At 39.2% G+C, this 12,392-nt stretch overlaps 1 protein-coding gene across 4 annotated transcripts in view; it reads right to left on the bottom strand.

The window, feature by feature from the left end:
• Positions 1-12,392, bottom strand: part of UBAC2 (UBA domain containing 2) — a 162,665-nt gene that overhangs the window by 84,864 nt on the left and 65,409 nt on the right. The window contains exon 5 of one of the 4 annotated variants that reach the window (XM_037896392.2): positions 9,568-9,598. The exons of the other annotated variants lie outside the window; for them this stretch is intronic. Within the exon in view, the coding sequence (XP_037752320.1) occupies positions 9,568-9,598 (31 nt within the window). The remainder of the gene's footprint in view (positions 1-9,567; positions 9,599-12,392) is intronic. 4 annotated transcript variants of the gene reach the window in all.

Raw genomic sequence — 12,392 nt, 5'->3', positions numbered from 1 at the left:
AAGATGCTACAGTTTTCCAGCTCTTCAAAAGGCATCCCTCGTTCCATCAAAATCATCTCTGTCTTGATTTGATTTAGCTTCAGCCAGCCTTTATCCACTTGCTAATCTTGGCCGGGCACGAGAATAGTTATGTAACACTGCTATCAGCAATGCAAGTAAAACAGAGGCTGGTGTCATGTGCATATTGCTGACTGTTGAGACAATGTCTCATGACCTCTCCTAGCAGCTTCACTATAGACAAAGAACAAGATAAGTGATCAAATAGAGTCTGCCAAGTGGTCTGTTGGAGACAAGACTTTGCCCATCACATTCACAATGTGGCCTGAAAGGAAGGATATCACCCAGTGCAGGAGTAATCATATTAACCTTTGCTATGTCTCCAAAGCAAAACAATATACTCTGGTCAATTTATCAAATGCTGCAGAAAGAACTAATATTATGAGACGTATACATCCTCCACTGTAATTTCCATTTCATGTTGCTATCTGAAAACTTGACTATGCCAATAAACTCAAATCCTGATACTCCTCTCACGTTGGTGAGAATCAGGAGTAATTCTAGTTTCATACCAGTATAAATGAGAAAAGAATGAAGCCATGTGAATGTATTGGCATAATAAGATATTTTATATGATTCACTTCATTAATGTAATAAATGACATCTTTAATTACTCTTAACCATGATTTAGTATATAATCAAGTTACTAATGATCAGAATTGCAATTCTACAAATGTTAATGACTTATTTTTTGTTACAGGTAAAAACATTACTGTAATTCATTTAAACTGGGGTTGCTAAATTCTATCTTCATTTGGACTTTCCTCTAAGGTCTTTATGGAAAAAAACAGGTGTTAATCAATGTTCAGTTTTAAATGAATTATCTAGGTTGAGGGGAGTCTTTATTGGATAACTTATGTGATTTATAAGAGTTGCTAAGGTTACAACAGCAATGAGATGCGGTCTGTGTTTCGAAATTGTTTCTCAGAACAGCACAAAGATCAAGATGTCACTTTGCAGTAGTAGTAGACAAGAACAGGAAGCAAGTGCACTTCCACAGTTTTAAACATATTTGCTTGAAACATATTGTATTGCTTATTTTCACAACATCACCCCTCCAAGCTTTAACCTGATTAGCCCCTCTCCTTTGGAAGTGCTGGGTATGAGTTACTGTCTGTTTCTCCATCTACTGGTCCATTGCTGCTGGCTGAACCTTCACTCACTTTGCAGTAACAGAGGCCAGACAGAGGGCATTTTAAATGGAAATAATATTGAGGAGTAGCAGCAGGCCACATTACAAACCGAGGAGGAGGGCTACAAAATATTACTGCACAGGAGGAACAGACAGAACCCTTGCCACTTGTTTACTGTAATCTTTTTTTGTTTAGCATTCTACTATTGAAGAATATGGGGAGGGAGCAGGATTCAGGCAGGTAGCATACTCTTTTGGAGACAGTTTCTAAGGATTTAGTGAAGTGAGAAAAGAGGAAAAAAGTGACGTTGCCGGCACACTGCAGAGTGTGGGGAACAGAGGAGTGAACCCCCAAAGCCTCAGGAGGTATCAGAGGGCAGCAGACGGCCCTCTGAAGTTGTCTGGAAAAGAAATGGTTGCAAGAAAACAGTAAAAAAGTAAACAGATTCCAATGCCTGTTTGGAACAAGGAAGAGGATAGCAACCAACATACAAAGAAAAGGAGGACTTGTGGCACCTTAGAGACTAACATTTATTTGAGCATAAGCTTTCGTGAGCTACAGCTCACTTCATCGGATGCATCCAGTAATGCACGATTTTGACACCCCAAATAAAAGGTGAAACAAGCAATTTTAGTAGTATTTCACTTTGTGGTTTTGTGTATCTAACTCTGGATGATAATCAAAACCCCAAATGTCACACAGCTCCACTAACTACAAACCTATTAGAGTTACAAAAATAGTGTGTGTAACTGAAATAATGATTGTGACCAACTGCTGTGACTACCTGGGTTAACGTGGGCAACAATTAGTTCAGCCTAATCTTTTGAAAGAATTGGAGTCATAAAGGGATCTATTGTCCTGTTTAATAACTTACATTTTGCTTCTGCTGTAAATCTCTCTGCTTATCCACTATGATAATCCTGTGGTTTAAATTTTAACAGCAGGGAGGCACATTCCCCACTCCTCCACCTCCCCAAAAAATGAGCATGAGGGGAGAGAACAAACTTGACTAACTAAAACATTTTTAGATGTCAGTGTTTACCTGGAATAATATATCAATACACAATATTTTAACTTCAGCTGATGAACTTGTACTCTAATTTTTGCAGAAAAAGTGTGGGAAAAGATAATCATTAGCTTGATTTTTTTTCTCCAAATTAGCATTCCTTTTTTAAAAGTTCATATATGCAAAGTTTTCCCTTAAGGCTGTATATCATCTTTCCATAACACTTTTATTTCCTCACAAACTGGAGGTCATGCATCATTACAACGGAACATGACAGCTAGGAATATGAGAATTGCCATGCCAGATCATGACATCTAGTCTGCTATCCTGCTTTAAACAGTGGTAAGTACTAAATGATTCAAAGGAAGATGAGGGATGCCTCATAATATAGGAATTTTCCCCTTAGGAGTATTTTCTTCCTAATCCCAAGTAGTTCTTGATTCATTTATATCCTAAGGCATAAGCATTGATATAGCTATTGTAGGTAGCAAGATTTATAACCCTTTATAACCGTCCAAATACATGGAACCCTTTTATTGGCTCATATCTACTATATATATATAAAAAAAAAAAGGTTAAGACCTTAGGCCAAATTTAGCAAAGCTGGTGCAAAAAGGCATATAGTTCACCTCCATAAAGAACTAAATAAGTTCTTTATAATATAATAATAATGACTCCAGACATTCATCCTTCTGCAGATTTCTTCTTTCTCACCTATCCCAATCTCTCCCTGCTCTGAATGATTGTCCTTATTTTGTAGATCTCTAATAACGAAGTGCTTGGTACTTTCTACTCTACTAAATAAAAAGCAAATTACTCCTGGGGGAATTCTGCACCAAAAAATTAAAAAGTCTCCATATTTTATTTGTGAAAATAACACAATATAATCACACCAGTTTCAATTATTTTGGTAAGTTATTTCAAAATACCTGTCAGCAACTATGTCTGTAACAATATAGACAACAAAAAAGATTCAGGAAATGTTTTTTGACAAATAGATTCCTTACTAAGCATATTAACACAGAACTTTGAGTAATAATTCATTTAAACTACAATACAGAAATGTATTTCCTGCACCTCTCAGAAGCAGTGCAAAGGCTTGGGGGAGTCAGGGGTAATGGAGGAGATAAGGGAAATGGAAGTAATTGCTGGGAAGGAGCCTGGGAGCAAACTCGGAGGGTTGTTGGGTGTGGGTGGGAGAAGTATGGAACAAGTTTTTTTTTTTTTTGGGGGGGGGGGGGGATTGTTAGGTGTTCAGGAGAGTGGCTAATCCCTATCCTCTCCCATTCAGTCAGGCACAGCAGCACATGTCCCGAGGTAGCCCTGCACCCCCATTCTCCCCTGTCCCCATGTGACCCTGCACCCCCATTCCCATTCACTGCCTCGTTCAATGTTGTCACCCCATTAGTTCCTGTGCCTCTTCCCCAGTCTGTCCCCCTCCCACTAGCCCTTCTGAACCCCAGTCTGTGAGAACCCAAAACAGCTCCGTGTGCCCCACTCTGTCCCTCACATATCCTGTGCCCCCCCCACCTGGCTGCACAGGCAGAGTGCTGTGAGGAAGGCAGCCTCTGCCCTCTCCCTCTCCATGGCTGGCTGCTCCAGCCCATGAGCCAGCTGCCCTCTCTTCTGGCGCCACATCAGTCCCTGGTGGGCAAAAGGCGTAATTGCGGCGTGACCCCTCTTGAGGCTTCCCTTCGCCTTCCTGTCAGAATCAATTATTGGGGGGGGGGGGGCGCGGAAATCTGCAGGGGCATTAATTCTCTGCTTGTGCAGTGGTGCAGAATTCCCCCAGGAGTAGAAAATATAGTATGGAAACTGAAGTGGCGAGGGCTATAAATTATTAATCTAGGAGAGTCCTCTCTGAATTTTAGATATGACTGTCAGTCTAGAATATGACAGCTCAGCAAACCCCCTGTGATTAAAGCTGGGTGAAATTTTTCAGACAGTTCTTTTTGCTGAAAAAATCAGATTTGTGTTGACCAAAACATTTGTGAATTTGTGTTAAATTCACTAAAATGTTTCAGTTAAAAAAATCCAAAAACATTTAAAACTTTTAGTTCTGACATTTTCAAAATTAAATGTTTCCATTTTTCAATCTGAAATTGTACTTCAATTTCTATTTTTTAAAAATTGGTTTAAAAAAATAAAACATGAAACATTTTGTTTAACACAGACCTACTTTTTTTCCAGTTTGCCCAGCAAACCAAAAAATTAATTGTTCTCACAGCTCTACTTTTGATGTTCATGTATTCTGCCTTTTCCCTCTTTCATTCAATTCTCTGTTATGCAAGAAGTGCTCCACCACTCCGCCCTGCTACATTCATTCTATCCCCCCTACACAACTATACAGCATGTGCTCCTCCACATCCATACCACAATACAATGCTATGCTTCTGATTATTGTAAAAATGGAATTTAAACTTCCCAACCCCTCTTCAAAGCCCTCAGTGATCTCCATGGGGTCCCAACACGTAGATTGGAAAACATTTGTTTATCTTTTTCTTAATGCAGCCTAACATCTCGTATGGTTACTTTGACACCGCTTTCTACACAGCAGACATTTTGACTGACAATGACTCACCCAGAGAGGTTAAAGTTATATTAGAGTATGACAGGTTCAAATTAGGGCTGTCAAGCGATTAAAAAAATTAATCAAGATTAATCATGTAATTAAAATAATTAATTGTGATTAATCATGCGATTAATTACACTGTTAAACAACAATAGAATACCATTTCAATATTTGTGTATGTTTTCTACATTTTCAAATATATTGATTTCAATTACAACACAGAATACAAAGTGTAGTGCTCATATTATATTTATTTTTTATTACAAGTATTTGCACTGTAAAAAAACAAAAGAAAGTAGTGTAGTGCAATCTCTTTATGATGAAAGTTGAACTTACAAATGTAGAATTATGTAAAAAAACCCTACATTCAAAAATAAAACAATGTAAAATTTTAGAGCCTGCTAGTCCACTCAGTCCTACTTCTTGTTCAGCCAATCACTCAGACAAACAAATTTGTTTACATTTTGCACGAGATATTGCTGACTGTTTCTTGTTTACAATGTCACCTGACAGTGAGAACAGATATTCTCATGGCACTGTTCTAGCTGGCATCGCAAGATATTTATGGGCCAGATGCTCTAAAGATTCGTATGTCCCTTCATGCTTCAATTACCATTCCAGGGGACATGCGTCATACTGATGACGGGTTCTGCTTGATAACGATCCAAAGCAGTGTGGACCGACACATGTTCATTTTCATTATCTGAGCCACCAGAAGAAGGCTGATTTTCATTTTTGGTGGTTCGGGTTCTGTGGTTTCCACACAGGAGTGTTGCTCTTTTAAGACTTCTGAAAGCATGCTCCACATGTTGTCCCTCTCAGATTTTGGAAGGCACTTCAGATTCTTAAAACTTGGATCAAGTACTGTAGCTATCTTTAGAAATCTCACACTGGTACCTTGCGTTTTGTCAAATCTGCAGTGAAAGTGTTCTTAAAATGAACATGTGCTGGGTCATCATCTGAGACTGCTATAACATGAAATATATGGCAGAATGTGAGTAAAACAGAACGGGGGACATACAATTCTCCCCCAAGGAGTTCAGTCACAAATTTAATTAACACGTTATTTTTTAAACGAGCGTCATCAGCATGGAAGCATGTCCTCTGGAATGGTGGCCGAAGCATGAAGCGGCATGTGCATGTTTAACATATCTGGCACATAAATACCTTGCAATGCCGGCTACAGAAGTGCCATGCAAATCCCTGTTCTTACTTTCTGGTGACATTGTAAATAATGACATTGTATCTCCTGTAAATGTAAACAAACTTGTTTGTCTTAGCGATTGGCTGAACAAGAAGTAGGACTGAGTGGACGTGTAGGCTCTGAAGTTTTACATTGTTTTGTCTTTGAGTGCAGTTATGTAACAAAAAAAAAATCTACATTGTAAACTGCACTTTCACGACAAAGAGATTACACTACAGTACTTGTATGAGGTGAATTAAAAAATACAATTTCTTTTGTTTACAAATATTTGCAGTGTAAAAATGATAATCAAAAATAATATACACTTTGATTTCAATTACACAAAATACAATATATATGAAAATGTAGAAAAACATCCAAAATATTTAATACATTTCAATTGGTGTTTTATTGTTTAACAGTGCAATTAATCCCGATTAATTTTTTTGAGTTAATCACATGAGTTAACTGCGATTAATCAACATCCCTAGTTCACATAATTTATTTCAGTATATATCACTTAGCATTTGCTAACAATAAATTTAATCCAACATTCTGCCCATTCACTTAACTTTCTTAAATTCCTCACAATCTTCTCTTGTCTTTCAATAACTAAATAATTTTGTCAACATGAAATTCTGCTACCTTCCCGTTCACCCCTTTTCCAGATCACTAATAAATATACTGAACAGCAAACATCTTATTACAGTTCATTGGTGCAATCACCTGTTAACCTTTTGCCAAACTGAATAATAGACTATTTATTCCTACTCTTCATTAAATAAGACACTAGTACAAAGCGAAGCAACAGGAAGACATCTTCTTGGTAAACTGTGTCACTAAACAGATACGCTGTTGTGTTTTGTACAATCTGGCACTTTATCATGATGTATCATCACTTTATCATCCTACATACAACTTGGTACTTTTTACCCATATAAGACTCACTGATCTGCAATTTGCAGGATCATCACAGAGCATTTTTGCAACATAATGTATTTATCTATCCTCGAGTCCTGCAATACAATAAATGATATTTTATGCATTATTTTTGATAGCTAAGTCACTTCATTCTTAAAATATATTCGTAACTCTTGGATGAATACAATCCAGTCCTCATTACTTACTACATTATAACCAAGGAGATATTCCATATTACCATAAAATGAAACTGAAAACTCTGAACTACTGTTCATAAAGATAATTTACAAATTTAATACTGCAAATTCTTGTTCCTATTAAAGTTGTTTTTGTACAGTGTGGGTTTGGTTTTACACTTACTGTTATATGTGCAATGGAAAATTAACAGCTTTTTTGTAGCATCATGTTTTTTCAAATAAAATATCTTCTCTTTTTCTATCTTTATCTATCTTTATCTATCTTTAAAAAAAGAAACTTTTTTTTTAAAGCCAACAACTAACAGCTCTGCAGTCCCGGAGACTGTTGCAACAAAATCATTTGGCTCCTCTGCAACTTCAAACAAGAAAAATAAGGATGTTGCAGAGCAGCTCGGTGATTTCTTTGCAACTGTCTTCATCATAAAAGTCCATCGCAGAGCTATTCTTTGTCGTCAAATATCAAAATAGAAGTTGTCTGAACAAAGTGATGACTTCTCAAAAAGTATGTGTTCATTTTTTTTAGAGATATAACTGTGAGCATAAAAACAAATCAAGCAAAAATAATGAACAAAATAAACATTAAAAGGCCTTGTTACTTACACATACACTGAGTCTTCAAATTCCCTTCCTGATCAAAAAGAAAAGGAGTACTTGTGGCACCTTAGAGACTAACCAATTTATTTGAGCATAAGCTTTCGTGAGCTACAGCTCACTTCATCGGATGCAGTAGTTTAAAGACTTGAAGGACAGGTTTCAAATTTCCTAATAGTCTAGTGGACCTGCTATCTTGCTAGCTGCTTCTCATATACTTAATAACTTTGTTCTTTGTCACCTGTCTTTAGCTATTTGCTCATTAAAGCCCCAGTCATACAACTACTCCTACCTGGAGCTCCACTGAACTCACTGTTATTAAGCAGTTAAACAAAAGTTACTTCTTGAACCAACTTTTGTCTATTACATAGGTAAGTCAAGAGTAGTCTCTCCTCTTGTGTGCTCCAGAGTTAGCTATTCAATAACTTATTTATGAAGTCATCCAATCAACTGCTTCGCATTCTGTAAAGCAGCCACATTTATTTTACAAAAATATGGTAAACACAGGAGCTGAATGGGAAGACTATTGTTACTCCTGCTCTGAGGAGTTCTTCCCCAAGAACAGGTACCTAGCAGTACTGTGTAATTTGGAAGAGGGAAGGAGTAGTGGTAAGGAATTCAGTCAGGAGACATTTAGAAAGCTCAGTCTGTGAGGACCATGAGATGAGAGAAATGATGTACCTGCTTCATCCAAGGATATCAGATTCTAAACAAGAAGGTAGACAGATCAGTGAACACCAAAGAGAAACTTGTCAGCATGATGCAATTCTTGACTTCAGCATGGGGCACTTATTTTAATTGTGCTATTTTTCCTCAAACATAAGATGATAGAGGGCACCATCAACATTAAGGCAAGTTTAAACAAAAAAAAATCTAAAACTATCATCTTTTCAGAAAAGTTTATCCCAAGCCTTTGAAAGTGAACTGAGGATTTCCTTCTGCATTCCAAGGGGATTTCCACCTCCCAATCTTCCTCTGCTCTGGCTATGCATGAAGAACAAACAAGGTTACTACACTTCCCCACAGAGGAAGAGAAGGAAAAATCCCTGTCTCCAGGCTTACTACCAGCAAGAAAAGCTAGTCTCCTTACAACTAACCCGCAGCTGAACTGAAAATATGGCCTTCTAGAAATCCACTATAACAGCAAGTGAAAAAGAGAAGCCTTCCTTACCATTCCCCAAAGTGAAAAGACTCTCTTGCCAGGTATGTTTTCTCCTCTTTCAAGGAGCCAATTTATTACAAAGCTTTTGGCAAAAGGAAAAAAAAGTCATAAGAGTTGTCACTGTACTGTGTCCAGTTTTGTTTGCATCACCTTGAGGGACATACAGTAGGGACTTGATAACTGGTTACAAGTACAGTGGACCTTCCATATGACTGTATAAAAAGTAGGATTATTAAGCTTGACAAGGAAGAGTTGACTTGACTGAGGTACAGTGAAAAAGTGACTGCAACAGAATACACCCCTGCATTCACAACTTACAGACTATTGTAATAATGTTTGTACAAGGTATACTCTGTGAGATATTTAAAAACTCATAAGTTGCTGAACAATAATATAATAGCAAAATGCACACAGCAACATTATATGTGAAGTTATAAACATAAACTGAGATCATGACTAAAAGTATGTTTTCCAGATAAGTTTGGGGAGTGGCCAAACCAGTTCCTCAAAGACAAAGGGCAAACTGATGTCTCAGCCAGGTGTAAACAACGCTGATGGACCATTACCTGCTAAGTGGCCATTCTTTGGCAAGAAAGGGGGTAGGAGACAAAAAAAAAAATCTACTTTTTAGCAAAGAAGCATCAGGGAGTTTCCTTCCACACAGCCTGCCTGTCACCTTGCTCCCAGCTGAAAATGCTTCTCAAAGGGGGGACAGGACTACAAAAAGGGGCAGTCTCACACACACCTCCTCTTTCTGCCCACTGCATTCTCTGCACCTGAAAAAGACAAAGGAAGCAGCTGTTGGACTCTGGAGGAGGGATCCTGACCTAAAGAGTTTGGTCAGTAAGACTGGTGAGAAAACTTTGCTTTGAATCTAATATAGTTTGTTAACTTAGCTACATTTAATCTTGTTGCATTTAATTAGTTGCATTTAATCTTTACTTTTCTTGTAACCATTTCTTATTTACACTCACTTAAAATCTCTCTCATTGTAGTTAATAAACTTGTTTTATTATTTTATCTAATCCAGGGGCTCTCCCCCGGGCCCTGGCTGCTGTGTCGAGAGAGAACGGGGGGGGAGGTATGGGGGGGAAGTCCTCTCTCCCCACTGCAGCCCCAGACCAGCCTGCACCCCCAGCCGGAGCCCTCACCCCCACACCCCTCTGCACCAGCCTGGAGCCCCCTCCCACATCCTGAACCCCTCATCCCCAGCCCCACCCCAGAGCTTGCACCCCCAGCCACAGCCCTCACCTCCCCGCACCAAGCCCCCTCCCACACGCTGAACCACTCAGCTTCACCCCCACCACACATCACCGCCATATGCGGGCACATAAAATTAATTCCACACATGGATGTAAAAAATTAGAGGGAACATTGGACTTAACATATTTGTACTGTCCAGGAGAGGACTGAGTTGTACAAATACATACACTTCTGGGTGAAGATCTGGGACTAGGGGTGTATTGGGGTCACCCTGTAGCATAACTAAGGCTGGTAAGAGCCAAGGTGTGGCTGGCTGGCTGCAGCACACACAGACATCTTTGGGAGTGATTTATATGCTGGAGGCTGTTTGTGAGCAATCCAGTTGGAGGCTACAGCAGCAAGGCATTGTAAAGGGCAGGAGTGACACAGCTACCCATTAGTCTGGATTGTGCCCCAGTATGTCACAATGATCACTTTCCTTTTAGTTTTATCACATAATATGAGAACAAAGACTATGAAATTAAAGATTAAAAATTAAATTCAGACTATAAGAGCGTTAATATTTCTATATATCATAGTTAATTTGTGACTTTTTTGTGCCAAAAGAGAGAAAAAAACAGCCTGGTTAGCTTTTAAATTGAAATGAATGATGTTAGAACCTTTAACAGTATTTGTAATTCTGTAATAATATTGGCAATCAAACCTCACATTTCATGATATAACCTAATTCCCGGTGAGAAACAGAAATTCTCTTCACTCTCTGCAATGTGCAGCACTGCACAACTGTTTAAACTGGCTAGGTGCATAACGGGGATTTTTCACGTGCCTGCATTGTGTTATGGCAAATTAAACAGACTATTCCACTAGCTTGTTATACTGAATAGTGATCAGTAGGTGGCAGCATTTATGTGATCATTATCAAAATCGGGACATCTGGTCACCCTATGTTTGGTGGACCCCTGAGAACCACTGGTTTAGAACCACTGTTGTAGTGCATAGTGATATGGGTCACCAAAATGCTGGAACTTCCAAGAGCAACAGTAAGAAAAGGAGTACTTGTGGCACCTTAGAGACTAACCAATTTATTTGTGCATAAGCTTTCGTGAGCTACAGCTCACTTCATCGGATGCATAAAGTGGAAAATACAGTGAAGAGATTTATATACACATAGACCATGCAAAAATGGATGTTTACCATACACATTGTAAGGAGAGTGATCACTTAAGATGAGCTACTACCAGCAGGAGAATGGGGTGGGGTGAGAGAAAACCTTTTGAAGTGATAATCAAGGTGGGCCATTTCCAGCACATTTGCGGGCGCGGGGGCGGGGGAGGAATAAACAAGGGGAAATAGTTTTACTTTGTATAATGACTCAACCACTCCCAGGCTCTATTCAAGGCTAAGTTAATTGTATCCAATTTGCAAATTAATTCCAATTCAGCAGTCTCTCGTTGGAGTCTGTTTTCAAAGTTTTTTTGTTGAAGGATAATCACTTTTAGATCAGAAATCGAGTGACCAGAGAGATTGAAGTGTTCTCCGACTGGTTTATGAATGTTATAATTCTTGACATCTGATTTGTGTCCATTGATTCTTTTACGTAGAGACTGTCCAGTTTGACCAATGTACATGGCAGAGGGGCATTGCCGGCACATGATGGCATATATCATATTGGTAGATGTGCAGGTGAACGAGCCTCTGATAGTGTGGCTGAATTGATTAGGCCCTATGATGGTGTCCCCTGAATAGATATGTGGACACAGTTGGCAACTGGCTTTGTTGCAAGGATAGGTTCCTGGGTTAGTGGTTCTGTTGTGTGGTGCGTGGTTGCTGGTGAGTACTTGCTTCAGGTTGGGGAGCTGTCTGAAGGCAAGGACTGGTCTGTCTTCCAAGATTTGTGATAGTGATGGGTCATCCTTCAGGATAGGTTGTAGATCCTTGATAATGCGTTGGAGAGGTTTTAGTTGCGGGCTGAAGGTGACGGCTAGTGGCATTCTGTTATTTTCTTTGTTGGGCCTGTCCTGTAGTAGGTGATTTCTGGGTACTCTTCTGGCTCTGTCAATCTGTTTCTTCACTTCAGCAGGTGGGTACTGTAGTTGTAAGAATGCTTGATAGAGATCTTGTAGGTGTGCGTCTCTGTCTGTCGGGTTGGAGCAAATGCGGTTGTACCGTAGAGCTTGGCTGTAGACAAGTGTGGTGTGGTCTGGATGAAAGCTGGAGGCATGTAGGTAGGAATAGCGGTCAGTAGGTTTCCGGTACAGGGTGGTGTTTATGTGACCATCGCTTATAAGCACTGTAGTGTCCAGGAAGTGGATCTCTTGTGTGGACTGGTCCAGGCTGAGGTTGATGGTGGGATGGAAATTGTTGACA

This window comes from Chelonia mydas, chromosome 1, assembly GCF_015237465.2.
Source record: "Chelonia mydas isolate rCheMyd1 chromosome 1, rCheMyd1.pri.v2, whole genome shotgun sequence".
Lineage (NCBI taxonomy): Eukaryota > Metazoa > Chordata > Testudines > Cheloniidae > Chelonia > Chelonia mydas.
Note: the sequence above shows the minus strand (reverse complement) of the source record. Positions and strands in the feature narration are given on the sequence as shown.